The 26,636-nt window shown below is 38.1% G+C and overlaps 5 protein-coding genes across 10 annotated transcripts; 3 read left to right on the forward strand and 2 right to left on the reverse strand.

Moving 5' to 3' along the window:
* Positions 1–48: 48 nt before the first annotated feature.
* On the reverse strand, positions 49–8,670 carry LOC103458996 (uncharacterized). Of its 4 annotated transcripts, none has more exons than XM_008400167.2 (16): positions 8,530–8,670; positions 7,993–8,102; positions 7,815–7,904; positions 7,095–7,217; positions 6,851–7,009; positions 6,680–6,758; positions 6,373–6,562; positions 5,712–5,855; positions 5,391–5,581; positions 5,170–5,305; positions 5,030–5,084; positions 4,815–4,956; positions 3,737–4,358; positions 3,517–3,664; positions 2,403–2,497; positions 49–431 (listed from the first exon to the last, which is right to left on the reverse strand). In XM_008400167.2, the coding sequence occupies exons 2-16, from the start codon at positions 8,075–8,077 to the stop codon at positions 327–329; spliced, it is 2,364 nt and encodes a 787-aa protein (XP_008398389.1). In that variant the 5' UTR covers positions 8,078–8,102; positions 8,530–8,670; the 3' UTR covers positions 49–326. The 4 variants fall into 4 exon arrangements, with proteins under 4 accessions (XP_008398389.1, XP_008398390.1, XP_008398388.1 ...); XM_008400168.2 differs by having other exon boundaries at positions 2,403–2,470; positions 6,680–6,761; XM_008400166.2 differs by having other exon boundaries at positions 6,680–6,761; positions 8,530–8,669.
* Positions 8,671–9,410: 740 nt separating this feature from the next.
* Positions 9,411–13,203, forward strand: LOC103458995 (photoreceptor outer segment membrane glycoprotein 2-like). The gene is made up of 4 exons (XM_008400165.3): positions 9,411–9,703; positions 9,994–10,795; positions 11,363–11,609; positions 12,287–13,203. Exons 2-4 carry the CDS (start codon positions 10,215–10,217, stop codon positions 12,557–12,559), a joined length of 1,101 nt encoding a protein of 366 aa, XP_008398387.1. The 5' UTR covers positions 9,411–9,703; positions 9,994–10,214; the 3' UTR covers positions 12,560–13,203.
* On the reverse strand, positions 13,143–19,110 carry rrh (retinal pigment epithelium-derived rhodopsin homolog). The gene is made up of 7 exons (XM_008400164.2): positions 17,591–19,110; positions 16,600–16,790; positions 15,986–16,085; positions 15,179–15,332; positions 14,912–15,080; positions 13,662–13,840; positions 13,143–13,584 (listed from the first exon to the last, which is right to left on the reverse strand). Exons 1-7 carry the CDS (start codon positions 17,700–17,702, stop codon positions 13,479–13,481), a joined length of 1,011 nt encoding a protein of 336 aa, XP_008398386.1. The 5' UTR covers positions 17,703–19,110; the 3' UTR covers positions 13,143–13,478.
* Positions 19,111–19,349: 239 nt separating this feature from the next.
* On the forward strand, positions 19,350–21,059 carry cox8a (cytochrome c oxidase subunit 8A). The gene is made up of 2 exons (XM_017302646.2): positions 19,350–19,573; positions 20,697–21,059. The coding sequence occupies exons 1-2, from the start codon at positions 19,457–19,459 to the stop codon at positions 20,790–20,792; spliced, it is 213 nt and encodes a 70-aa protein (XP_017158135.1). The 5' UTR covers positions 19,350–19,456; the 3' UTR covers positions 20,793–21,059.
* Positions 21,060–22,159: 1,100 nt separating this feature from the next.
* On the forward strand, positions 22,160–26,052 carry LOC103458993 (glucosamine-6-phosphate deaminase 2). Of its 3 annotated transcripts, none has more exons than XM_008400163.3 (7): positions 22,160–22,307; positions 22,513–22,637; positions 22,729–22,830; positions 23,725–23,907; positions 24,571–24,755; positions 24,852–25,026; positions 25,555–26,052. In XM_008400163.3, exons 2-7 carry the CDS (start codon positions 22,514–22,516, stop codon positions 25,611–25,613), a joined length of 828 nt encoding a protein of 275 aa, XP_008398385.1. In that variant the 5' UTR covers positions 22,160–22,307; position 22,513; the 3' UTR covers positions 25,614–26,052. The 3 variants fall into 3 exon arrangements, with proteins under 3 accessions (XP_008398385.1, XP_008398384.1, XP_017158134.1); XM_008400162.3 differs by having other exon boundaries at positions 22,175–22,307; positions 22,499–22,637; XM_017302645.2 differs by having other exon boundaries at positions 22,178–22,307; positions 22,510–22,637.
* The last annotated feature ends 584 nt before the right edge of the window (positions 26,053–26,636 follow it).

Raw genomic sequence — 26,636 nt, forward strand, 5'->3', positions numbered from 1 at the left:
ATGGGGGAAGCCAGCAAAGAATGTAAAGAGTGGAATCACTACCAGTGATAACATCAGTGGATTTTTAATGTGGTGTATTTGTGTTTTTATCTGGAACAGCAGGTATCCTTTTAATATTGAACAGGCAATGGTGAAAATATATATGTAATAATGTTTGTGACACTGTCAGGTATAGCTCAGAGAAACATTCAAGAAAGTATGTACTGCATGTTCCTGGTATATCCAATTGTTCAGTTGATCGGTCAGTGTTACAGAGTGTGACTTTATGATATATAAATGAGATTCATGTCTTCAAAAGACTGTCTTTTTTCCATCCATTATTTTCATCATGTTCTCTTCACTCGTTTGCCTTTCCTGGATTGTGTTCTTCCACTCATGACTCTTTGTTGTGGAGCCTTCCCTCTCCAACCTGCAAGCTCCTTTCCTTCTGCCTGTAACACAAAGCAAGAGTGAAAAACAGACACAATTACAGCCTCATATCCTGAGCAGTGATGTGAAGGGCTTAATGAAATATCCTGTACCCATTAATCTTTCCCCTTGAGGGGGTGCAGCAGAAAGGATGCACTGGGCCAACTACTGATTAAATGCTCCTAATAGAGGCCATTCATCTCACCTTAAACCTTGAACATTTTAACTTGTAGCAGCGGCCAGCATTACTTTGCTGCATGTTTCTTTGAGCAAGCAGTGCAGTTTCAATCCAGATTTTTTTTTTTTTATTTAATTTTGCACTTTTACATTTACTAATTTAAATATCCTTCTTTTGGGTTTTCCGAACCAAAAGAAATATTAGTTTCCACATTAGCTTACATAAAATCCATTGCAATAAATAATTTATAAAGGTTGCCTAATCAGTGCAGTCCACTTGCATGTTGACTTCAAGTGGACTGCAGTCAACATGCAGTCCAAAGCACAAATCTCAGTACAAATACAACTGTTTGTGTAGGCCTTAGAGGTTTGATAGATAACATTGGGAAACCCAAGGAATCCAGCAGACAGGTTAAGGACAACATTGTGGAGAAGTTAAAAGCAGAGTTGAGTTTGAACATGTCTTTTAAATTAGTTCAATCCATCATTAGCACTACAAGCTTATGAAGACATGGATGTCAATCTATACTAACAATTGGAAAAGGAAATAAAGGATCAGTCAAGATGCCTGTGGGAACTCCAGAGGAGCTGCAAATACCATATCAACATAACATAGCTTATTCATAGAAATGCCTATGCATATTTGGATAGATTGGTGAATCTGAACAAAAGTCAGACATTTCTGAACACGAAAGTAATATTTGGGATAAAGATGAGAAATCCCCCGTGGCTCGACACTTTAACACAGCTGGTCATCTTTAAATGTCAAGAAAATTAAATGACTGTTTCTAAAAGAAGGCCTGGCAGAAACAGACTTGTTACAAAGAGAAGCATTCTGGATTCACAATTTACAAGCAGTAAAACGGGGTTTGAGTAAGGAACTGGTGTAGAACCGTTATTTTTCTAATTGTATTGTCTCAGATGTATGCTTACCAATTGCTTTTTGACTTTATTTCCAGAGATAGTTTGCTGTTCTGTGAGTGTTACTAATTCCATTTTGACTCTCAGTGCTCTATTTCAGCTTTAGGTTGATTACCTTATCTGCTGTTTTCATGCGTGTGTAATGTGTGTGTATGCATGTGTGTGTACTTCGGTACATGCCACACGTTTACATTTTTAATTTGCAGAAAAACTGAAGACTGTGTATTGTTTTACTTCAACTTAAATTTTATGCATTTCTTTCAAACAAAATACTGAAAAAAATATACTGGAGTTCTTAGATAACAAAATGTAAATTTCAAAATATTTTGCAAGGCACCGCAGTTAGGTTAATAATTTGTAGTTATTTTTATTGGCCATACAGTTTAATGAACTTCAGCTTTGTGTGGACACACTTCTGGTCTCAAAAATAATAACACAACATCTCTAATAATGTTTTACCCAATCGACATAGAAAGTGAGGTACACACATCTTAACCCACCAGTGAGTCCTTTAGTCCTCTAGGTCAAAGAAAAATCACAAATCCATAGTCAGATTGGACAGGACACACCTATTTTTTTATTTTTTTTAAACAAATGTACAAAAGCAACAATGTGACCTGCACTTCTGTTTGAAGAATGACATCATTGTGGGAGGAGATCTTAAAAGCAGTGATGTTTATGCTGGAGGACAGAAGAACAAGGGATGAAGGGGAGGAAAGAGGACACCTGCTGGGCTGTGATGAGGAGAAATCCCAAGGGCCTAAAAATGAGATCATCCCAGCCACACCAAGTAGCTAACTGGAGCAATAGTGCCCCCTGAAGGCCGGATAATGTTTCACATCGTTGACGACAACGTCTCTGTATATGAAGAACTGAAAAAAAATAAAATAAAGTACCTGTTTGTCATCTGTTTGCGTTGCAGAGAAATCAGTGAAGTTGGCCAGACTGTCGGTGGATGAGGGGCCTAGTGGACAGGAAGACGTGGTATTATCTGTGAGCAAGAAGAAGGAATGCAATGAATTGGGAAAGGTAGATGTTGAAGATATTGCCTTTATGCCAGCATTGTATGAGCATTAAAGTTCCTTTTAAAAGAAACCATCACATAAGATGAACCGTTGGGTAAGAAAAAAATATTCTCATAATTTTTAAGCACAGTCTCATGCCTTTGAGCTGATGTGCATGAGTGAGGGACAACAAGCCCAGTTGTGATCAAAATAGGTGCATCTGCAGAGCTGTAAGGTACTCCCCCCATACACACACACGCACACGCATACACACACACACACACACAGAATATGGGGTGGGGGAAATGCAGTGGAGAAATAGGGGTTGTTTTATGGATGAATGGCTGCCGCAGCAAGGTTAAGGAAACCAATCTCTCCCCAGTCCCCATCCCTTTGGTGCTGCTACCGGTATTTCTAATCCGTGAGCAGCACAACAGTTTATCTGTGGTTCAGTCATCTCTCAAAAGAACTAATTAGCAATTCCCCCAAGGTAATTTATTTTTCTGCAATATGCGATTTAACAGTTAAATGTGTGTTCAAGTTAGAAAATCTTAAATCTTGAAAGCATGAAGCAGATAAATTACAACCAATTTTGGTTTCATTGGACAAAAAATCTTTTGAAAAGAAATGTATTGGTGAAACAGAACAGTGATGGAATGAGCCCTTTGGCTGCTTGAGAACCTGTGTATGATAAAGTGGGTGGATTTTATGGAGAAAGATGGGAGCAGACTTTCTGGTGGAAACACTTTATGAAACAATTGGAATTGTTGATTAAAGAGAAGAGGACAAAAACTGTTCATCCAGCAGTGTGGACAAAACCTGAGAAGGGGGACACAACCAGACTAATTGGTGTTAGAAAAAACGATAGCAATCTAAACAAATGCTTTATTTTCCAGACACACTTAAATTCAGAGGAATTCTCAGCAGTCAAAGGAGTAGAAGTTGATATGATGCTGGATATGATGCTGTAGGGTGGCTTAGAGGTACAACCTGATGTCCTACTTACCAAATGTTGGTGGGTCAGTGTTGTCCTCTGAAACCAAGCTTTGGTTCAGGTCAGTCACTGGATCCCGGAGGGTTGTTGATGGTGTACTGGACAAGTCTTGAATGCCACATCCCAGAGCTTCCTTTTGCTGGTGGTGCTCGTCTCCTTTCTGATCATAAAATGTGCAGTAAAAGACAGACAACAGAACATATACAGTTTCATATTTGTGAGCTGTGCCCACCTGATCTGATGATATCACCAGAAAACCATCTGACTGGTCTTCCCTCTTGTGGGAACCTGAAGCGACCATTTTGGGAGAATCATCAGCAACTTGCTCTCCTGATGTGTACTTCCTGTCTTCTCCACCTTGCAAAGCATAAGATATTACTTTATCTTGGGACTTCAAACTTTTGCCTAAGTCATAGAGGGAATGTTGTTCTGTGGCGCCATCTGGTGACACTTTTGGCTCCCAGCATTGTGGCAAAGAATCAGCCACTGAGGTGAAATTGTCCTCATCATCTTCATCATCTCCTATACTTTGGATCTCCTGATCAGTGAGAAAAGCTGAAATCCTCTGCAACGTTATGGTGCTGTCAAAGAAGTGAGCATATTTCGGCAGAGGTGCTGATGAGGCAGAGGAGAAAGAAAGGGCAGACAAAGACCTTTGATTCTCAGAAGTCAGAATGTCCTGTGCTTCAGAGTGGTGTTCCCCTTGGTCATCCTCAGCATTTGCTGTTTGTTCGGTTTCTTCCACAGCTTCCATTGAGAATGGGCTTGGTGTGAGGCGGCGCAGAGCCTGCACTGACAGAAATATTTCTCTGCTGCTTGATTTTCTCTTTGGTTTCTTTGGCCACACAACCTCACTGTTATAAAGAACACAGAGTGCTGATCAGAAATGACATAAACTCATGATGGACAAGGATGTTATACTAGATGCAGCCTAAATTGAGTAAATTGAGTTTTATTATTTTCATTATCCCATCCTCTTAATGCAGTGCACCAGTACCACTGAACCCTTATTACGATGTTACCACCAATATGTCTGGAAGGGGGTTTTGTGTTCTTTTGAAATGCTCTCTTTTATGTCTCCAACTCCCCTGCTTTTCATTTCAACAGAGGATTTGTGCAAATGTTTCCTCACCTAATGTTGTAGTACTCAACCCCATCACAAATAATTGTTGATTTCGGAGTCAGATCCATCTGTTTCTGTCACCGTTTGTTGTTGTTTTTTTTTCTAGCTTCCCCGACTTTATTATTAGATTAGTTATTGACATGCTCCTGTCTCACTGATGTGTGGTTTAATTTAGAAGCCCCAGTACCTTATGCTGGGATTTGGTTTTCTCACTTCCGTCACAGCCTTATTGACCAGTTTGACCAGTTCCTCTGAAGACATTGTTCTCTCCGCCTGATTCTGATACAGTGTGGCAGACAGTGGGCAGGGTATCATTTCACCAAAACAATCTGAAGAAAACAAGACTTACATGCAATGCACTTTATTCAACATCTGATGCATTTTCTTGATGTCCTTTTTTACCTTTATTCTTCTGCTGCAAGATGCATACTTCAGCTCTGCTGCAGTCTTCTTCACCCTGATCAAAAGTTTAAAAAAGTTGTTTTAGACCTTTAGGAGTGTGAAGTAAAGTAATATTTGTGAGTTAAAGTAGATTAACCCACGTTGCATCCATGGCAAATGTATTTTACAGCTTCAGCATGTAGATTCACTCCTTTACAGGCCTGGAGGAAGTACATGACCATATCCTCATTTTCTGTGTGGCTTCTTTTCAACAAAGCCCAAGCATCAGACAGACAACTGTGTAGGTGGAGAAACAGAATGACCAAACAGCCAAGCACTAATTCAAGACATTACTCAATTGTTAAAGAAGCCAAGAGAGCACCTGCTTAGAAGAAACACTTCTGCACAAAGTTTTGCATCCTCTGTGGTTTCTATGGGAGGTTTTGTCCACTGGATATACTTCAGTGCCATGTGGTGCTGCTTGTTTTTCAGCAGAGAGATGATAATGCATCGATGTTGCCAGGAGAACTGAGGGACAGCGGCTTTGGGACTCAACAAGAGCTCCATGGAGGCCTAGGAACAAATTTTCATTGGGCTTTATTTAGCAAATCAAGTTATTTTTAAATATAAATGATAGAACCCAAAGATAAACACATCTTCATTTGTTTCTATTTTAACAAATTCATTGTTCTTGAATGAGTACCTTTGTGCGCCTATGATCAAACATCCAGAAGGCTTTGATTTGATGGGAAAATCTGTGAGGGATCGTAAATGCACGGCAAAAAGACTGCAGAAGGTTGTCTTTGCACTGTAAGAAGTTAGCCACATCCAGGATGAAGTATAATAGCTGGGATGAGTTCATTAAGTGCCATAAGCCATGGTGACTGCACTAATTCTTTGCAACATTATGCCAAGCTACGACCACAAACTTCATCGTATTTCATTCGGGATTTTAAGTGATAGACCAATACAAAGTAGTTTATCATAACTAATTATGTTATGTGAGTGATTATGTTCACATACTGTATCTCGCTGTTTCTGTGAAGTCATTAGGTCTGTTAGGGAACATCGATGAACCAACAGCATCATGAAGGCCAGGTTGATCTGAAATCTGAAATAATGGCACATCTGCAAACCATAATGTGACTGTCCAAGGACTGGAATTTCAAGCCCTTGACCTATAAGCTGTAATATTTTAGGTCTAAACTCCAGGATTGGATACCACTAGTCTATTAAATCTACTCAAAATGCTTTGAGATTTGAGGTTGTAGCATGACAAAATGTGAAAATGTTAAAGTTTTGAAAAAAGAATGTACATTTAAATACCATGTAATGAGTCCTTAAACATATTGCTGACTGGATACAATACCCTGGACCAACATGCTGTCAGTACAAGGAACCAAGACAAGCTTCAGAAGTGCGTGAAGAGAAGGTGGGGGGTAGCATTGATCTGTGCAGTCTTCAGAAGTCCATATACACCCATGTTTTTTGGACAGCTGCATCACCATACCCTTGATCAAAAAGCCACATCTTTCCATCTCTCTCTTATTCCACCTAAATTCAAATAGGGGAAAAAAGAAAGAAAGGAAATCAAAATGTAAGGATAAATTTAAGGATACGAGTAGAATTAGAATATTTGTAATCTATTCAGAAAAACAGCAGTGGTGTTACCCAGCAGTTTTAAGCCACATTTCCTGATGGCTGAGTTCCATTTCCTTCCACATCTGAGAGAAACGTCTCAGTTCTTGGGCTTCTAACAGCAAGAGCAGGGAACACAAAAGTCTTTAGAGATGTGATTGCTTTCTGTCATGTCAATTCTTCCATTTACAAAGACATCAGTACCAGGGAACCTGGGCAGAAGCCCCATAATGCCCCACCACTGAACCAGCCGACCCAGCCAGATGTGTCGTTTCAGAGTCCAGAGCTCTTGGTTCCAACAAGTATTTCTGCCATTCGATGAGTGCTGTGTGTCCCTGCAGATCATACATGGAGCCTTCAAATCTAATCGGAAATTGTCAAGAAAGATCACTTTAGTGCTGGATTGATTCAAATATGTCAAGCTGATCCGTCTTGTTGCTGAATGGACCTTGTTGTTTTCTCAACCACTGAACCAAGATGAGCAGGTTCTGCAGTCTCTGGAGCAAGATGTGTACTTCAATGAAGGAGCTCCGATCCAGGAACATCCACAAACCCTGACAACGACTGAAACCTATTGGGTGAAAAAGTAAAATATAAATGTTTTGGATTTATGGGATTTGTTTTTTCAGAAGTGACATTTGATAAAGTGGCAGTGCCCAGTTACATAGCTTGAATTAAATAAAATGGGTTTAACACAACATATTCAATTTAAAGGGCTTTTTACTCATTAATTTGGAGGAAGAAAGCTAAAAAAATGTTTACCTTTCCAGTCCACAAAATAAGAAACACATCTTGCCCAAATAAGAGAAACAATCAACATACATTTGTCTGGAAAAGGTTATAAACATGGAACAGTTGTGAAGCTTCTAAAAAATGTTGGGCCAACCAGAATAATCAACACATCAATGAGAGCACATTAGAACTCATCAAAACCTGAAACACTGAAACACTGTCTGCCTTATTTCCCTTAGCTAAGGTTAGTGTTCATGATTTAACATTAAAGAAAGAGATTGGGAGAAAATAGCATTTAGAGGAGAGTTTCAGGGCAGCAGAACACAGAAGACTGTCTCACATTTGACAATAAGTATCTTGATACATTGAAAGCCACGCCTTTCAATATATCTCCCATTTAAAATCACATATAAATTGCCAAATACAAAATACTTACACAAGGTTAACAATTCCTTCTTTGTGAATTCTGATGTCCTCTGTAGCCAGGAGCCAAAGGTTTGTAGGTGTTCCTCCAAACACGCATCACCTTTGTGAAGTTTAATGCAACAACACACCTTTTACCATAAAATATTTTGCTAAGTAGAGATCAGAGGTTTCTTCTATTCTTTATGTACCTTTAATATGCAGTTTCTTCAGCCAGTGGATGATGGTTCTGATTTTGTTAGCACCCAAAGCTTCAGACCATTGACCCTCCAACATGATCTTAAATGTCAGATCTTGGGTTCTGTGGCAGGATGAGGAATTTCAGGCAAAATTAACCCTCAAATAGCCAAATTGACACTGGCCACACATTTTGATGGCCATAATAATCTGTGACCTTACTGTACAGAACTGTAAATTATCTCAAACTTTAAAACAACAATTTTTCAGAGTTCTGCCACCTCTTCACCATTATCTGAGTGTATTTATTACAATATTTAACGTTAAACAATGGGCATATACGATCCTCAAAGACCGAGAAAGTGTGCCTGAAGTGAGATTTATAATACACTTCAGGCATATGTCCTTCAGGTGTTACAAACCTATAACATGTAATGTTCTTAGACTATTTTAAAAATAATTAGATCAATGGATTGTTCAAGATCAGATTAACACATGGAGGTGGTGAGAATTGTTCTGATATCTAAAAATGTTATATATTCAGTACTTACTCAGCAATAGAGGAGGTTATTTGTCTGTTGAATGTTGGTGAAATTTCCTCGGTCTGAGCAGAGCAGTGAGTGCTCTAAGTTGTGTCCTGTGGATTTTCAAACAACCACAGCGGCTGCAGCAATGTTTTCCTTCACCCAAGCTACTTTCTTAGATGTTAATCCACTAATCCCTCTCTGTTAACATTTCATTGGCTGAGTCGCACCATCTCCGGAATAGTAGTGAGGACTATTGCAAAAGAAGAATCCAATAATTATAAAGGGAATTAAGTATTCCTTTTTGACTTTGTGTTTGCCTCAGTGTACTATTTCTCAAAATCTCATAGAACCAAATAGTCGCACAGCCACTCAAAGTACTCTGTTAACTTTCTTCTAGATTATGTCATTAATTTACAAGCAGAATGTAAAAAAAAATACTTACCCAGGTACCATAAAAATGCACTCATACCCTTTTGACTTCTTCACATTGTCATGTTTTACCCAAAAACTTCCATGCAGTTTAGTGGCATTTTATTTAATATACCAAAATAGCACAATATACCAAAATGTTAAAGGATCTAACAACATAGACACATGTGCAACATAGACACAGTACATTGATATATAATTTATTTAAATTAATATGAATTAATTGAATATTCAAATATTTAATTACATTTAGATGACATTTGGTGTATTTTACTGTGTCAATTTGGAAATAGTCAACATTCAGTGCTTTAGCGCTTAACTATGTCTCACTGAAACTCTCGACCACACCTTTCACCTTCATAAGAATATTAGGAATGAGTAAATAGAACATGCTTATTATTTAGCACAAAGCATGTCTTGGAAACAGAAATACAAGTGTTAAATCTGCTCTTGAATTTTAATCTACACGCTTACACAACAGCTACTTGTTATTACTTTCCCAGAACTGAGACTGTCAGATTTGCATAGGTGGCAGAAGGTGGGTGTAAATCCCTAGTGGGGCCCAGGGCCGATTAATGATTAAAAGGAGATTACGTGGAGGGTCAGGTGTTGGCCGCCGGTCTCATTCAGATGCTCCCGTAGTTACCTTGTGATATCTGTGTCAGTATGACCACTCGGCTCCCTCGACAAAGAATGAGGACATCATGGAGAAAATAGGCAAATATGAGGATGACGTCAGGTGTTACTGACGAAAGCAGAGAATATGAAGGTGAGCATAGCTGTAGATTTTTTTTAAATATTTTTAAAATATTTCCTAAATAAGAGTTTTTGCTTAATATTTAAGCAAGCATAATGGGAATGATTTTTTTTTACACATTTAATAGCATTAAGAGATACTGATCTTATGTTTGTTTCATTGATATGGTTGTTTTGTTGATATTCCATGCTTATGAAAACCTTGTCAAATGTCATTCTACTTATTGATCACTATTTTCCTTTCTTAGACAGTATACTCATTTGATAACATATATATATATATTTTTTTTTTTTTTACTGTAGCCTTCTTCAGCATGACCATAATGCAGCGTCTACACTATATCAATTACGACGACTGGAGTAAGCTGCTTATGAAAGGACCGACAGAGAACCTACAACCAAACCCCCACCCCTCAGTCCGCTGCCCCCTCTGGAGGATAAACTGTTCCTTTTCCAAGATCTACTTACATCCCGCAATTAATCCCACCCTCACCTTTAAGGAATAACTACAAAATATACAAACAATGGCAGTTTTAAAGGTAAAGTTTACTAAGACCAGGAGGGACAAGCTGGCCCAGATCCTGTGGATCCTCAACTGGATCTCAGTGGTCACAGGGGTCATCCTGTTCAGCCTGGGGCTCTTCCTCAAGGTGGAGCTCAAAAAGCGTGAAGACCTGATGGCAGAGAAGGACATCCAGTATGTTCCCAACATGTTGATAGCTGTGGGCCTCATTGCTTGTGCAATCAATTTCCTGGGTGGGAAGATCTGCTATGACTGTGTGGACTCCAGTAAGTTTTTGCGCTGGAAGCTGATCATGCTGCCCTACATTGTGTGCACCTTCTTTTTCACCCTGTGCGTGCTTGTGGGGGCTCTGATGTGCTACAGCATGCACTGGGAGCTGGAGGAAGCTCTGAACCTGGGCCTGATGCAGGCTATGAGGTTCTATAAGGACACGGACATGCCAGGACGCTGCTTCCTGAAACACACTGTGGACACACTGCAGATACAGTTCCAGTGCTGTGGAAACAGCGGCTACAAAGACTGGTTTCACATTCAGTGGATAAGCCACCGTTACTTGGACATGTCCAAAAAGGAAGTCGTAGAGTAAGTAATGTATGTTGTTGCAACATTTTAAAAACGTGACAAAAAAGACAGCAATACAGAGCTGTTCTTCAGAATGAATATTGACATTTTACAATTGAACTATACCATTCTTATTTTCAATGGTTGAAGATTGATGGAAGAAACAACTTCATTTTTAATAGTTGGATTTAAGTCTAGTGTTCTCCAAACTACACATAAGTTCAGACTAAATAGTTACTAGATGAATATTTAAACCCTTCTTCTGGAAGAATTGAGAGCTCATGGTTTGTTTCTTGACAAAAATGTGGCTCTTAGGCATAGTCCATTATCTGTTCAGTAAGGCAAAAGTTGAGGCCATTTCTCACATTGATTTATTAAACATGTGTGTTTGAGATCATCTACTTGTAGTAGCACCCCGACTGCCTTAATCACAGTTTATTCATAATTAAACAAAGAACAAAGAAGCTATTTTGTTCACACAAGTTCAGGTTAGTTTGCATGGCTTTTTTTTGGCTGCATAAACTAATAGAGAGAAATGCACCAAATTGACCAATAAACATTCAACTTTATCCCTTTCCTGCTCTCAAGTCGACTGAGAAGTAATGTAGAGGGGAAGTACCTGATGGATGGAGTCCCATTCAGCTGCTGCAATATCAACTCACCTCGGCCCTGCATCCAGCAGCAGATTACCAACAACTCGGCCCATTTCAACTATGAGCATCAAACCGAGGACCAGAACCTGTGGATGAAAGGCTGCCGACAGGCACTGCTGGAGTACTACACCCACATTATGCAGTCCATTGGCCTTACAGTCCTCATTACCTGGCTCTTTGAGGCAAGGAAACACTATATAACTACCTTACCTTGAAAATATATTTGTACCTCTTGAACTTGTCACACATCAAAACCAAACATTAAACATTTTATTGGGATTTTTTGAAACAGACAAGTGAAAGTAGAGCATAATAGTTTGTAGAACCATAGAAGTCTTTCTGAATTTGTCTGCCTGGTTTGCACATCTAAATACTGAAATGTTGCCCATTCTTCTTTGCAAGATTTCTTTAGCTCAGTTAGTGTGCATGAAGAGCATCTGAACGTAAATTTTCAAAATTTGCCACTTATACTCAGTAATAGATTTGGATCCTAAATATAACAGGGTCACAAGAACACTTTTGAATGTGCTTTGAACTTGTTCCCATATGCCCTAGTCTCATGTCTTTTGTAGCCTCTAACTGGTTCCTTTTTAATTACTGCATGATTACAAATCTGATTACCTCTGTTCCTATAGAAAACAGATCCAGAGTGATACAGATACATAATGTGACAAAATGGAAAACAAAAATCAAGATGGAGTAAATATACGTTCACTACCTGCTGTTGTTTTAGAAAAATCTTTACATTTAGACAATCTTAGTGTCTCCTTTGGTCTTCTAAAAATAACTAAAGCAAACCATATACAAACTATCTTTTTCTTTCATTTTTGTCATTAATTGCATTCCTGTTTTGTTTTAGCTGTCAGTGCTGACGGGTGTTCGTTACCTCCAGACCTCCTTGGAAAACGTGCTGAGGCAGGGAGACCCTGACTCCGAATCTGACGGTTGGCTGCTGGAAAACAGCCTCATGGAAACGGCCCGCACCAACCTGAGCATCATAAAGAGCCTCGGCAAGAGCAACCAAATAAACACAGCCAACAATGGTGACCCCAACATTGATGTCCCATCCACCTCGAAGGCACATTATGGGCCAGACAATGTTCCCCCAAAGGAGAAGATGGAAACGAGCTAAACATTTCAGACTTAAAGACCATACTGAAAAATATCTCCAGTCCTCTGAGCTGTTGTTCTGCTCTCAGCAGAGGTCTTAAGATAACTTATTGTCTACCTTTTTTTAAGATCTGTTAATGGTGTTATATATTATATTATTTATGTCAGGATATGATCATTTTACTAGTCAACTACTAATTTACTTGTCACCATGTTGGATTCTTTTGGTGACAAAAAAAATGGAGTGAAAAGGTTTGCCATAAACAAAGACTGACACTATGTCAACTTAACAGAATAACTTGTCAGTGAAAGTGGCCTTGCCATAAATAATGTTTAATCATGCATGTTTTATAAAAATCCAAACTTTTGGATGCAATGGTGAAGTAAAGTACTAAATCTGTAAACATGTCTAATAGTTGTGCTACAGGGAAATGTTTGGCTGATTACTTTTTTACATGCTTAGTGTTAAACCAGTGTTTGGGTAGAAGATCTGTTCTACGCATTCTATAGATGACTCACCACTTTAATCATCTATAATCATCTAATAACTTGTTGTTGACAAAATGCAAGGCGCCAATCTACAGGAAGTTTTGGTTCACTTCAGATTTAGATTCTTGAGCCACATTTATCTTTATTCTATTTGTGCTGGTAACCATACATAAAATTTATTTAAAAATCCTCATCTAACAGAAAAGCAGGGTTATATACAGTACACTGCACATGGGTATAAAATATGTGAATTGATTTAAATGGGACAAAACAACAAATAAAAACAAGTGGGATTTACATAGCAAATACCACAGCGTACTCAGTTATCCAACAAAAGAAACAGCTACGATAGTCAAATACTGATAAATGGATTACATAAATGTTTACCATAAGGTTTTAATGTAGGTACATTTAAATAGCTATATAGTTATATTAGGTATATCGACCTTAAATTACTGGGTCAGAGGCTGCTGGGAGATTGTCATTGGGACCTGTGTACTGATTGTAATCCGTTGCCTTGTTTGACATCGAATCATCCCAGTGATGGCTCTCCTGAACCTGCAGGAAAAAAAAATATTTTACAGTCCCAGAACACGCCATCAAATATAATCCTGTGCAGACAAGAAAACACTCACTTTTTGTTGGCAATAACATAGATGCAGGGGTTGTAAAACGTTGAGGACTTTGCGAAGAGAGGAGCAATAATGGCCATTGGGGCAGGTATGGTCTTTGGGTCACCAAATGATGCCCAGAGGCAAACCAAGGAGTAGGGAGACCAGGCAACCAGAAACATGATGATCATTATAATGGACATCTATAGGCAGGAACACAGATAACAAAAGTCTTAACTTTAACACTGATTTGGTTTCCTTGTGGATAAATGCATGTTTTTACCAATCTAAACATACTATGTCTTGTCATAGGAACATAATTGTGATTAAAACAAGTCTTAATAAACATTTTTCACACACAAAAAACATGTCTACTAAGTGCTACATATAAAAAAACTATGTTAACAAATTTGTAGTTTGCCAGGAAGAGGGGGTGTCAGGATTTTTTTCAGTTGCTGTAGTTACTAAACTGCAATGAATTTGTTGGATTCAAAGCCTCACAAATTAAATTCTTAGGATTTGCTTTTCTGGTTCACAAGTTTACGACAGTGACTCAAATGATGGCCTGCATCATTTTATCCCTCCACAGTCTTCTACTTATGGAGGTAAAAGTTCCAGCTGTAAAACAGACGCATCCGTTTTACCAGACGCCTCCACTTTGGAAACCCCTTGACACATAGTCTCTCCAGTGTGTTCTAGGTCTGCCAGGGGCATCCAGATCAGTTTTCCAAACCACCTTGACTCTGAGAGCCCATCCAGTCTATGCAGTGAATATTTCATTTGGTTGTGTCTGAGGTCTTTTCCCTTTACTCTTTTACACAGGGCTAAAATGTAGCTAATTTAGTAAATCTAGAGCTTTCTCTTTTTGCCCAGATTCTTCTACAACATGACACACCAGAACAAATACTCTTATTAATGTGGATGAACCACAGATCCATTCGTCCAACTTCTTCTCCGTCCTACCATTACAAATGAAAAAATTAAATAACTGACTTTCTTTTGGCTTACTTCTCCCCAGTCCATCTTGAAATTCATTGACTTGACAAGAACAAAGCAGCACAGACTCTGAACTTCAGTTTCATTTAGTTGATTTGGGATAAACTGAACAGGAAGGTAAAAAGACCACCACACATTTGTGGAAACATGTCTGACATTCTAAAATAATGTCTGCTCACTAGTGATTCATCACCTTCAAATTTGCTGTTAATGGACACAAGATAGTGTCCATGTTGTGTATTTAAAACAGGCTGTTAGGAAAAGCAAAGCTGACTTACCTTGGTAACGTCCATCTGGTCAGACCAGTCAATGTTGATGCTCTCCAGGCAGTTACTGGTTTTGTACCTCTTCACGGTGACAGACACATTGAAATAGCAGTAAAACATGACAGACAGAGGAACCACAAAGTTTACTGCAATCACCGCCATCGTGAAGGAGATGAAGGAGCTGTGAAGGAAAAGTAGAGGTGTGTCATAAAGAACGCCTTGCAAGTGAAGTAAAACTATGTTACACAAAAAACAAGATAGGCACTTCTGAAAACTTACGCATCGTTTTGTCTCCAGTTGATTGTGCACGTTGCTCCAGTGGGGTCAGGGGCGTAACTTGCCCAGCCTACTATAGGCATGGAGGACCAGAACACAGCATTCACCCAGGCAGCCAGAATAAGGATGTTGTAAGATCTAGAGGTCATTTTCTGACCTTTAGAGACAAAATCAAAGAACTTCAACAAGAGCGAGAGGGAAGAACTTAAAATCTGGATTGTTTATTAATTTCAAATGTTCCTTTCTATTCTGAAACTGTTTGAAAGTGGGAGTTTTGTTTTGATTAATTATTTTTGACTGATGGTGTCTACAATGCTATGGTAATTCTGTTGACAACTTCCAGTCTGGCATTTTGACATGATGTAAAAACATAAATTAGTGTTGATCTCTGATTTTAAAGAGAGAACAGCTTTGAAAAGATTTCATCGACATTAATACTTTTGTAAGGCTTCAGACAGGCTGCAGAGTAAAACTAGTTGGAGTTGCCACTGCCATCACTTAACATGATCTATGGCATCATTCAACAGGAACCAGAATGTCTGAAAGCTTTGTTATGGACACTTTGCAGTTACTAAATGCCAAGAAATATACACAGTTAAAGCTGTCCCTTACTGTAGCGTGGAATGGTACCGACATTATTGGCTCTATTAGTTTTAGTTGTATAACAATAACATTTATTTTGCCCTTCAAATCATATAATTTGTCATTTTAATAATTTTTTGGTTAGGTTTGGATGCTGACAAAGGGAGTTTCTTCCTTCTACATGGCTCAACTAAAGGTAAAGGGACAAGGAAAAGAGTGGGCTCGTACTGATGTCTGGTCTGCAGATGGTGAGGTAGCGGTCAATAGCAACCACAGTCAGTAGGCCGATGCTAGCCATGCCGAAGAAGATGTTGAGGGCTGCATATATCTGAAATCAGAAGCAAAATAAAAAGTTCAAACTCGGATTTTCTATGTTGATGCTTATTAGGACTTTTTTACTGAATCTGTTTAGTATCACTAAACAGTTGATAGGCTACTAAAAATACACACAAACACTAGTTTTTAGCTCTTCATATGGGAAAGCAGGTTTGCATCTTGTGTGTGTTCCTGAAAGGAATAAAACATAAGTTTGACCAAATCTGCACAAAAACAAACATAATCTTCAGACAGAAAGTCCAAACACGTGACCTGAGCTGACCAGCTGAGGTGAAAGTCGGCTCACTGTTCGGAGTCATGGTAGCTTAGAATAAACCCAGTTAACCATTCTAATTTTACATGACGAGACAGAAAAATAAGTCTAAAAGAAAAACCTGAAAGAAAAAAAAATCAACAAAAATCCAAAGAGGAACCCTTAATCAAAACTACATCAAAAGATTACAGAGAAGTAAAGTAGAAGAAACTGTGTGTGATGTGTGGGTGAATTTCTATTTTTGTTTGCTCACCTGACAGCCGGCGTAGCCGAACTTCCAGCTTCCATGAATATCTGAGGCAGCAGACATGGGATAACCAATACCAGCCACTCCGATGTCAGTGAAGGCCAGGTTGATGATGATGAAGTTAGTGGCTGTGCGGAGCTCCCTGAACTTTACAAACATCAGCAGAACTACGATGTTACTGGCCAAACTGATGACACCTGAGAGTGGAGGAGGCAAAAGCTTTCTATAAAGGTGGTTCTTCATGCATGGCCATGTAGGCTTCCTTCAGATTTTTGTTTCAAAATGTGTAACATACATAATCTGTATGTTTGTTAAATCACTTAACAAGACAATGGTGGTTCTCTAAACAAGTTCAGATATGATAGATGAACAATATAAATGAATTTCAAATCAATGCGAGAATCACACTACTGTTTTGAGATTCTTCTTAAAACTTTCTTCTCACAATGAAGGAATAAAGTCTTAATATTCAAAGGTTTTTCCCATACTCTAGTTTCTCCCTCCATTTTATGCAGAGTTAATAAAAGCACACTTGCTACTTTTCCGGAGGTTTTGTGACTGTAAAGGTTGAAGATCAGTTATCCAACTTGGGCTTGAGTCCTAAAATTTCTCTACATAGCTTATAATATTCTACACTATACAAAGATATTGTTCCTGTCGTTTTTTGAGGAACCTTATTTTTAATCAGTTTAATTATTTTTGTCACAAATTAGTTAAAGTGGAGAATCAATTTTTTCTCAAACGGTCAGTCTGGCATGGATATAACATTTAGAACATAGGAAAATAATAAACTTTAGCTTCATATTATGTGGAAATCATAGATAGTGAACTTAACTTTTTCTTTGTTTTTCCGATGGCGTGTCTGTTTTCCAGATTGTTGAATAAACTCAACGATATAACATTGTCTTCACACAAGATATTGTTTTCTGTTTCTGCCAGCTGTTCAGTTTATCTAGTTATATCTATGAAATCCCACAGATGTTGTTGCTTTTCCTACCTGCAGTTATCAGATATCCAGCCACGATGTTGTGCTCCATTTGGCTGAAAGCACTTTTTCCTCCGTATGGTGCAACATCACCAGAACTGTTCACCTCTGAGTCCATCCCCATCTTTTGACGTGTTTTAAAAACAATCAAAACCAGAACTCTTCTTTACTGTTCTTCTCTAAAGAGCAGAACAGTAAAAACTCTCGAGATGCTGTTTGAACAGAATAGAGAATCAGAGAGCTGGTGTTGGGAAACTAAAGCCTGTTTCTCGGTGGATTATTACATTCCAGCTCTGTTCTCTGCTGGGAGCCAGTATTTCATACAAAAGTAAGGATTACTGCTCATGTGGCCTGAAATCTGGGTTCTGACACTGACATTTCAACAAAAAATAACATTTTAATTGCGTCACACAGCAAACATTACAGAGGATTGTTAGAGATTTTTTGGTATTATCATTTTGTTATTACTTTAGTTCATATTCAGTCTAATGTTAATCAATAGTTAATCAACAATAGTTAATCAACATTCAGTCTATAGATTATTGTGATTTTCAATTTAAAGTCTTCCTTCTGTGTGTATAAACTGACCTTGACGCCCCATCTGCCTGTTTGTCTTCATGTGAAACAGTTAACTGTGTGTTTCCCAGACCTTAAATTATGTTTCCACAGGTGCCTTCTTATCAACCGGAACTCCCTATATTAGAAACTGCCTGTGTGCAGTAGTATTTTGTCTCTGCTGTCTTCCTTACCTATCCTCCATCTTTTTGCTTGATAATAAAAGACAAGCTGTAACCAAAGGTCTTCAGAACGCTCTGTGAACGGCTCGGAGGAGCAGTTTGCTGAGTCTTCTCCTTTTGCAAAAGCTTGGCCATAAAATTCATATACGTTGTCTGTGGTTCTTTTATGAAGGTTCGAGAAAAATACCTATCAGGATACTATTGCAACACCTGGCATTCCTATACCTTAGTCAGAGTTTACATGTTTTGTCGTCCCACACATGTTTTTTCAACACAAAGCAAATGTATATGACCAAGAAGAAATAACATGAGTGCAGATTGAAATTTCCTATGCTGGATGAGGTAAAAATGCATTTTAGATCTAGGAGATATGGCTCACCCACTAGGATGCTAAATGGTCTTAGACATCACAAGCAGTCTTTTCAGCATCATAGACAATTCTCATTTGTTATTCACAATCGAATTACTACAGTAAGTGTTGCTGTACGCTAAAGCTTATAAAGGACATTGAAAATGCTACTTGATGTGTTTTCAAGAAATCTGGATTTCATTTGAACATCCTGCACTGGACATGGATTCTTTAAAACCCATTTTAAGAAGTCTCACATTAACATAAACTGTTGGTGTGTTAATGTGAGACATAAAATATTTTTGTCTTATGCAAAAATGTTTTATTTCATTTTATTTTATTTCATTCTAAATAAGTTACTCAAGTAAATGTAATTGAGTAGATACCACCTACTTTTCCTAATTAGAGATTATTCAGTACAAAGCAGAAAGTACTAATTCCCCCCCACCAAAAATCAGAAACTTGACTTACTTGATTTTCTGGTACTGAATCCTTACATAAATCCTAAAGGAGGACTCTGGAGTGAATTAAAAATAAGTGCTCTATTGTATATTTACTTTAATTATTGAAAAAGTACATTGTGACCCGCTCTGTCCTAGATGCTGTTTTTATGGTAGCTCAGTCCTGATGAGACACAAGACGTCATCCAAGACAGCAGGTGGCGCCGTAAGCATTACTCTTCTTGTAATTTATTAGGTAAGACCGAATGAGCATTTCCTCACATTGACTCATCAGCTTCTCTCTGCTAAGGAAGATACGTGACATCGTGTCAAATAATAATAGTTTAAAAAAATGCCGGGGATCTTGAGGACCGTTGCCAGCCGCGTCGCACCCGTCCTGCGGGGACACACCGTCACCCAGACGGCGAATATGTACACCAGGCCGCCAAAAGAGAAGATCGGCGTCGTTGTGAGTGTCGGGGCTAATGGCTAACTGCTAACGACTGTCCTTTTGGAGGTCATAGTCTGTGCTCTCTCTAGTTGTAGATTATTAAATTTTTTCAAAAAACAACTTGATTTTGGTGACTGATGGTGGATTCACACACTCTTGTTTAGTCAAAAATCTTTTTCGATTTTTTTTTTTTCAGAGTTTGGCCTGAAGGGTTTTGGAGATCTGCGAAGTTTTCCCATGCAGATTAAGAATAACTTAATGAGAAACTGTTCAGAATATTTTTTTTCCCTTCTGTAATCAATTATATAGTCACTTTAAAGGTCAACTAGTTTAAACAAGACTACATCTAATGGCCTAATACTACACTGAATCTTAATGAGAAATTATTTAGTTTTCTTCAGTTTGGGTAGAAAGATCAATATGTCGGTAATTCCTTGTCCAGAGTAGGTATGGATAAGATGAGTTTAAAAATTATCTACATCTTCAGAAATTTGCTGTGATATTGAATAAAAACATTAAAAACACAGCTCAGTTTGCTATAAATATCCAACAGAGCCTCGATGACATATCAGGATAGTTTGCCTCACCAACTATGGGTTTGATGCTGAATTGTTTATTGCATCTAAACCATCCATATGTTTAGTGTTCAAAGATAGAAGCTTTACCTGTTTGCTAAATTGAAACGCAGACTGAAAGCAGTGCTGATAGACAATTCTGCATACCGCTGAAATTACTGTTATGTTCCGTCAACTCCTCACATCTCAGTTGCCTCAGGTTTGTGTTTCTTTCCAAACATATTTTCCGTCCTGAAATGAATTCCTTGTTTTCTTTTTGTTCAAACCGGGAAACATCCCTACATGATTCTCAGGCTTAAGAACAGTCGGTGCCATACATTTTTGCCTCAGTTGCACTGAATTCAATTCAAAACGCTCCTTACCGTTTCATCTATAAGATGAATTATACATCTAAAAATTTCTGTCTGAAGATAAACGGCAAACCCTTCTTTGCTCCTTTAGCTTGAGGATTGTATTTACTCTTTTATCAGTCACTTGTCTGCTCTTCTGCCTGTTGGCTCAGTTTGATTGTATTGTTCTGCACTCATCTGCTGACTCATCAATCCGTCTCTCTGTCTTTTGTCCAGGAATCAACAATTGCGTGCGCTGTGTTCGCCGCAACGATCCTTGGACCCTCTGGATGGATCCTGGCTCACCTGGAGGACTACAAGAAGAGGGACTAAAGTTTAAACTCTTGTCAGATGCGGTGCATCCGGCCTCCGTCTTATCCTGGGATCATCATCTTCATCTAATGCTGCAAAGATGTTTTAGTTGTCACTAAAACATCTTTGTTTTAGTGATAACAAAACAAGGAACCTCTGTGACAGTTCCTTGTCCCTGTTACAACTTCACTTAAAATTATAGCTCTGATACGTCAATTATGCTACAATTTTGTTGTCAATCTTCCCTCATAAGGAGTGTTACATAATTAAATTTTAACCTTAAATGATGCTGTTTGTCTATTTTTTTTTGTCAAGGTTTTACAGATTTTTGTCACACATTTCAGGAACCTGAGAGGACTCTGAAGAAAATCCAATACTCTAAGACCTGCTGGTGTTTAGAACAGCTTCAGTTAATTTCTGAACATCTTTGGCTGATGATATGACCAACTTGAGGCATTTCTACACCAAAGTAGAGTCAAAATCCTTATATCAAGTGCAGTCAGGTTCTCCAGAGTCCTGCTAATGACCTCATTATTTGACTCAGGTGTGTTGAAGTTGAGACGCATTGAAAAGTTGCAAGAGTCCGGCCCTTGAGCCCTGGAGTTGCCCACCCCGATGTAGATACTTATTTCACAATGTTTAATTTTGAACATTTTGGTCTTCCATATATTTGTACCTCGATGCAATTTTTGAATACAGTCACATTTCTATGTGAGAGAATAGCAGGAATGACCAATTATTATGCCTGCTTAATACAAACTGCGAGAGAAATGAGTAAGTCGAGTAAAGAAGTGAAGTAATGTATATATATATTTTTTATTAAAATTGACTCATATTGATTTTATCTTTATTTTTACTCTGTGGAATGAGAGATAAGGTCTTTGTCAGCTGAACTGTAACTGAAATAGTGCTCAGGAATTTAGATATATTGATCACTGGCTGTTGCATTAGAGGTAAGTTACAACAGTTAGACAAAGTCATGTTATTGGACTAAGAATCAGTGTTTTAAGATGAAAAAATCTCTATTGAGATTTTTTCTAAAAAGGAAAAATATAATTAATTCTGATGAATTACATATTTTGAATTCATTAAATAACTAGTGATTCTTACATTTAATCTTACCAAACCCTTGACAGTCAATAAGGGAGAACAATAAACGATTAAGCAGATAATAAAAAATAATATGTATATAGAAGCAGGAAAAAATGGGTAAAGTTTGTATAGGATCCATAAAGAAATGCAGCATTGGAATCTTTCCTTGACCAGATGTAGAAACCCAAAATTCAAACACATCCACCTTAAAATAAAGTTGATGTGTTTGTTGAGCTTTTTTCTAAATACAGTAAAAATCTACACTTTATTTTAGCAATCTTCATTATTTTATTTTCTAATGTGTGTTGTTGCTTCAGATTTTTGACACTAGCGGACTTCCATAGCTTCCGCTTTAAAACCACTTACCCCGCTGTTGGTCATGTGAGTTAGGAGGCAGCCGTCTGCTGTGTGCAGTTTGATTAGAACCAGCCGGATTTTTACCAGGTAACGCTGCTCTGTGTTGTTATTCGGATGTTAAAAGCAACTACTAGCTGCAGAATAATGACGGGATAATTAACAACAGAGAATAAGTTAACGCTAAAGAAGTGCAGGAGTTTCCGTACCTGCTAGCGTTAGCTCCAATATCAGTTCTTGTTTATGGTTCTGATTTAAGTTTATTCCCTTTGTTCACTGAGGGTTTTATCAGCAGCATGAGGCTGGTGATTCTGGACGACTATGAACTGGCCAGTGAGTGGGCAGCTAAATACATCCGAAACAGGATCGTCGAGTTCAAACCTTCTGCAGACAGATACTTTACTTTGGGTTTACCCACAGGTAAACAGACTCCCCTTTACCGTATTTCTCTCCGTAGCGGTGTTTGTGGTTTCACTGGCTCTCATGCGCTATGATTCTGGCTTTGTTTCAGGCAGCACTCCGTACGGCTGTTACCAGAAGTTAATAGAGTTCCACAGGAGTGGAGACATTTCCTTTAAGTATGTGAAAACCTTCAACATGGATGAGTACGTAGGTGAGTGCAATTTTTCTGCGCCTGTCGGAGCGCCATCATTAGAACTGGAAGTAGAGAAGAAAAAGTGCTGTTTTTTTCTTTTTTTTTTAAAACAATTTCTTCTTCAATAAGCAATAAGGAACACGTATAATAATAGCAAAGAGCACCTGAAATCTACTTGCATGCTATTTTTTATTTTTTTGCAGTTCAAGGAGTTTTTTTGTGTAATTGGTACATTTGATACGTGAATGATACATTTTGCAACAATGTATCATAATGCATCATTGCGAGACATTGTTCCATCCTTGCTCTGGCTCTTTCCATACCACTTCACTACTTTGAGGGTATTTTGCAAAGAAATCTCACCATCAACATGTGAATGTAAACTTCTGAGCATTGCTGAATATCTATTATCATTTGGAGACTTAAACTTTTAGAAAAAAGTAGTTGCCAAAAACTGTAAATTGAAGTTATTTCAACCATTTTTCTTTTTTTTTTTCTCTCATGTCTGTTCTGTTACTTGGATTAAATCTGTTGTCTGAATAAAACCTTTCTGTAGGGCTTTGTTTTTTATTCTTTCTCCACCTCCCCTCAGACTGACGTTTCTCTGCTGACAGAGACAAGAATTCTGCCGCCTCTGTTTCTGAATCGATTAGATCAAATTTCAGTCACAAAAGTTAGTTGGGGGGGGGATATAGCAAAATGGAGCCGGTTTGAAGCAAAATTACCTAATGATTGCTAAATTTTCTTAACTCCCTATTAATTTCTAAAATGTATTTGCAAAAATGCCAGATTTTTATGTGACCATAACAAATTGATTCCTGGAAGAAATCAAACGTGTATTCCTTGAGTGTTCGCCAGCTGGAGACGGCTGGTCTTCTTCTCTTATTTGACACAAACGTTTTCGTCCTGCAGGTCTGCCTCGTGCTCATCCGGAGAGCTACCACTCCTACATGTGGAACAACTTCTTTAAGCACATCGACATCGATCCGGCCAACGCTCACATCCTGGATGGGAACGCAGAGGACCTAGAGGCTGAGTGCAATGCTTATGAACAGAAGATCGCTGCGGCTGGAGGGATCGAGCTCTTTGTTGGAGGTGAAAATTAAAGATTTTTTTTTATTCATGGTTGCGCAGCCAATTTTTATTTTTGATAGATTTTAACTGATTACAATTTCTCTATTAAAAGCTGTAATGTAAAATAAAAATGGAGCATGAAAATATTTTTAAAGTCTTTTGTTAGGTAAATTAGGAGCATAGGGGAATACTCACAATATGTAAGAAGGCAGTTGTTGGAAAACAAGATTGTTCTGCTTCAAAACAAATTGGCTGATATGATTTCAGTTAACATTCTAAACTGTTCTTAAAACATTATATTAGAGGCCAGTGCATCTAAAACGAAAGTCTTCTTCTATAAACCTTAAAAATCTAGATACTTGGACACTTAGCAGGGATTTCAACAAGACTGCCAACATTTCCAAGTCCAGTACATTTAACTGGCTGGCCAAAGTTGAAACATCTGAAAATTGTGGACTTTGATTCATCACTCAGTAACGATGTCCACACCAAAGAGTGGTGCTTATATGATGTTTAATGACCTGGTATGTCTTAGTCTCTTGCATTCCCTGATGGTAAAATCAGTTCAGAGTGATCATACAGACGTAAACCATCTAAAGTAAAACTTCTCGTTGCTGAAAGTTCCTTTTGGGATCGTTTGATGTTGACATGCGGCGTCTTGAATCTCTCATCCGATCCCCACAGGAATCGGCCCTGACGGCCACATCGCCTTCAACGAACCCGGCTCCAGCCTCGTTTCCAGGACCAGAGTTAAAACTCTGGCGAAGGACACCATCGTGGCGAACGCTCGTTTCTTTGGCAACGACCTCTCCAAGGTTCCTACCATGGCTCTGACGGTGGGAGTGGGAACTGTAATGGACGCCAAGGAGGTCAGTCCACCCTGTCCCCCCCACCCCCACACCCCTTCAGACATGGAAGCCCTGCCTCCACCTGATTGGGTTTTTTAATCTCCTGCTCTCCTTCAGGTGATGATTCTGATCACAGGAGCTCACAAAGCGTTCGCTCTGTACAAGGCCATCGAAGAGGGAGTGAACCACATGTGGACGGTGTCGGCTTTCCAGCAGCACCCGCACACCATCTTTGTGTGCGACGAGGACGCCACGCTGGAACTCCGTGTCAAAACTGTGAAATACTTTAAAGGTACTGGCACATCCTGTTTATGGAAATGAGGTGGACGATGTCTTAGATTTTTTTTTTTTTTTTTTTCTGGGTTCTTGGAGAGCTTTGTGTCCAAGAGGAAACATTTTCAGACTTCATTTTGAATTTAGAGAAGCTAAATTTAGATTATCTGATCCCTCCTTCTAATTCTCATCAGAACTGTTTTTGCAGTTTTAGATTAGCTAAAGGGTTTAGATTTAAATTATTCAGTTTTATGATTTCAAATAATTCTAACACTCCAGCCTTAATCCATCCGTCCTTAATGTAACAAGTAAAATGGGGTAGTTTTTCTACATCACTCTAGAATAGAATACTTAAAATTTTAACAGTATTGCAGAAGTGAAACATTTTTAATGAGATTTAAACGGCATGTGCTGGTCAATAATAAGTTAATAGTTTTCCTGTAAAGAAACATGTCAACCATATTTCCATATTCAGTAAAAATTATATATTTTTTTCCCTCTCTGCTACAGAACTACGCATCTAATATTTGTCTTGTTTATACTGCAGGTTTAATGCATGTTCACAATCGACTGGTGGATCCAGTTCTCAGCATAAAGGACCAGTGAAGTCAAGATACTATGTCACTGGATGATTCATAGTGGTGGAGTTCCTCAACCGAGGAGCTTTCATTGTTACTGCCAAACAGCTGCAGGTTGTTACTGAGAGCCAGCAGGTCAAGTGTGTTTGAAATCCAATTACGAAACTAGTTTTGTTCTGTGCATAGGAATTGAGGAATTGGAGAACTTTAAAAGTAAAACACTCCTTCTCTTTTGAGTTATCAATTTGTATAAAGACTTTTCTTTAGATCGTTCCAGCATTCCTTTCATGTCGTTTCTCCAGTCACCTTTCCACTTGGGCGTTTTGCACACACTTGTACTGTAGTCACTTCTTATTTTACAATAGTAAAAAAAACAAAAAAAAAACAAGTTTGTTAATTAGGATTTTATTAATTTTTGTCTTTCAGAAATGCAAAATAAAAGATGTCTATTAAATCAAGGAAATGTTGCAATGCGTTGGCGTCTCTATATGTTGAGGGGCATTTAGAGTTTGTTCACAGGGGGCAGTAGTCAGAAAGCTTTGACGACACTGAATTTATTTCATTAACTCAACCACTAAGCAAAATACTTGGATTAACTTAACTGTTTTTAAGCCTTTTTTAAACATTTATTTTGATTTTTCTGCTTACAGCTAATAAAAACATAAGGTTTGAGATTAAAATTTATCATACATATTTAATGTATGTGGGCTTAATTAAAAGTTTAATACTTGCTAAAAGCTTATTTTAAGATTTTTTTTCAATAAGCTTGACAGGAGCCTGCAATTTTTATTTTACTGAGATGAAACTGCATGTCTTGTGTGATTTTTGTGTGGCAGATTTTACTCGCATCACAAACTCTCAATAACGGGTTTCAGAGGAACAAAATGAAACATTCAAGCTCAGCTGGATTTATGCTGAATTTATTTCCATAAGTTTTTATACTTTGTAGTTTAATACAATTGTATGAAATCCCTTTTTAAAACGACTTGACAGAAAAAAAAAACTGCAAAGGAAGGAAAGATGATTTGTTTTAATGAACATTATGGTATTT

The sequence above is a fragment of the Poecilia reticulata genome, chromosome 22 (genome assembly GCF_904066995.2).
Source record: "Poecilia reticulata chromosome 22, P_reticulata-male-v2, whole genome shotgun sequence".
NCBI lineage: Eukaryota > Metazoa > Chordata > Actinopteri > Cyprinodontiformes > Poeciliidae > Poecilia > Poecilia reticulata.

Coding starts and splice junctions, on each gene's coding strand:
- LOC103458996 (XM_008400166.2), bottom strand. CDS start 8,077: ATGTTGGAGGGTCAATGGTCTGAAGCTTTGGGTGCTAACAAAATCAGA. Junction 7,905..7,992: donor GAAGAAACTGCATATTAAAG/GTACATAAAGAA, acceptor AACTTCACAAAG/GTGATGCGTGTTTGGAGGAA. Junction 4,957..5,029: donor CTTGCAGCAGAAGAATAAAG/GTAAAAAAGGAC, acceptor TGTTTTCTTCAG/ATTGTTTTGGTGAAATGATA.
- LOC103458995 (XM_008400165.3), top strand. CDS start 10,215: ATGGCAGTTTTAAAGGTAAAGTTTACTAAGACCAGGAGGGACAAGCTG. Junction 10,796..11,362: donor TCCAAAAAGGAAGTCGTAGA/GTAAGTAATGTA, acceptor CCTGCTCTCAAG/TCGACTGAGAAGTAATGTAG. Junction 11,610..12,286: donor TCATTACCTGGCTCTTTGAG/GCAAGGAAACAC, acceptor GTTTTGTTTTAG/CTGTCAGTGCTGACGGGTGT.
- rrh (XM_008400164.2), bottom strand. CDS start 17,702: ATGGGGATGGACTCAGAGGTGAACAGTTCTGGTGATGTTGCACCATAC. Junction 15,333..15,985: donor CATCTGCAGACCAGACATCA/GTACGAGCCCAC, acceptor TTGTCTCTAAAG/GTCAGAAAATGACCTCTAGA. Junction 13,585..13,661: donor TATGTTATTGCCAACAAAAA/GTGAGTGTTTTC, acceptor TTTTTCCTGCAG/GTTCAGGAGAGCCATCACTG.
- cox8a (XM_017302646.2), top strand. CDS start 19,457: ATGCCGGGGATCTTGAGGACCGTTGCCAGCCGCGTCGCACCCGTCCTG. Junction 19,574..20,696: donor AAGAGAAGATCGGCGTCGTT/GTGAGTGTCGGG, acceptor TCTTTTGTCCAG/GAATCAACAATTGCGTGCGC.
- LOC103458993 (XM_008400163.3), top strand. CDS start 22,514: ATGAGGCTGGTGATTCTGGACGACTATGAACTGGCCAGTGAGTGGGCA. Junction 23,908..24,570: donor GATCGAGCTCTTTGTTGGAG/GTGAAAATTAAA, acceptor CGATCCCCACAG/GAATCGGCCCTGACGGCCAC. Junction 25,027..25,554: donor AACTGTGAAATACTTTAAAG/GTACTGGCACAT, acceptor TTTATACTGCAG/GTTTAATGCATGTTCACAAT.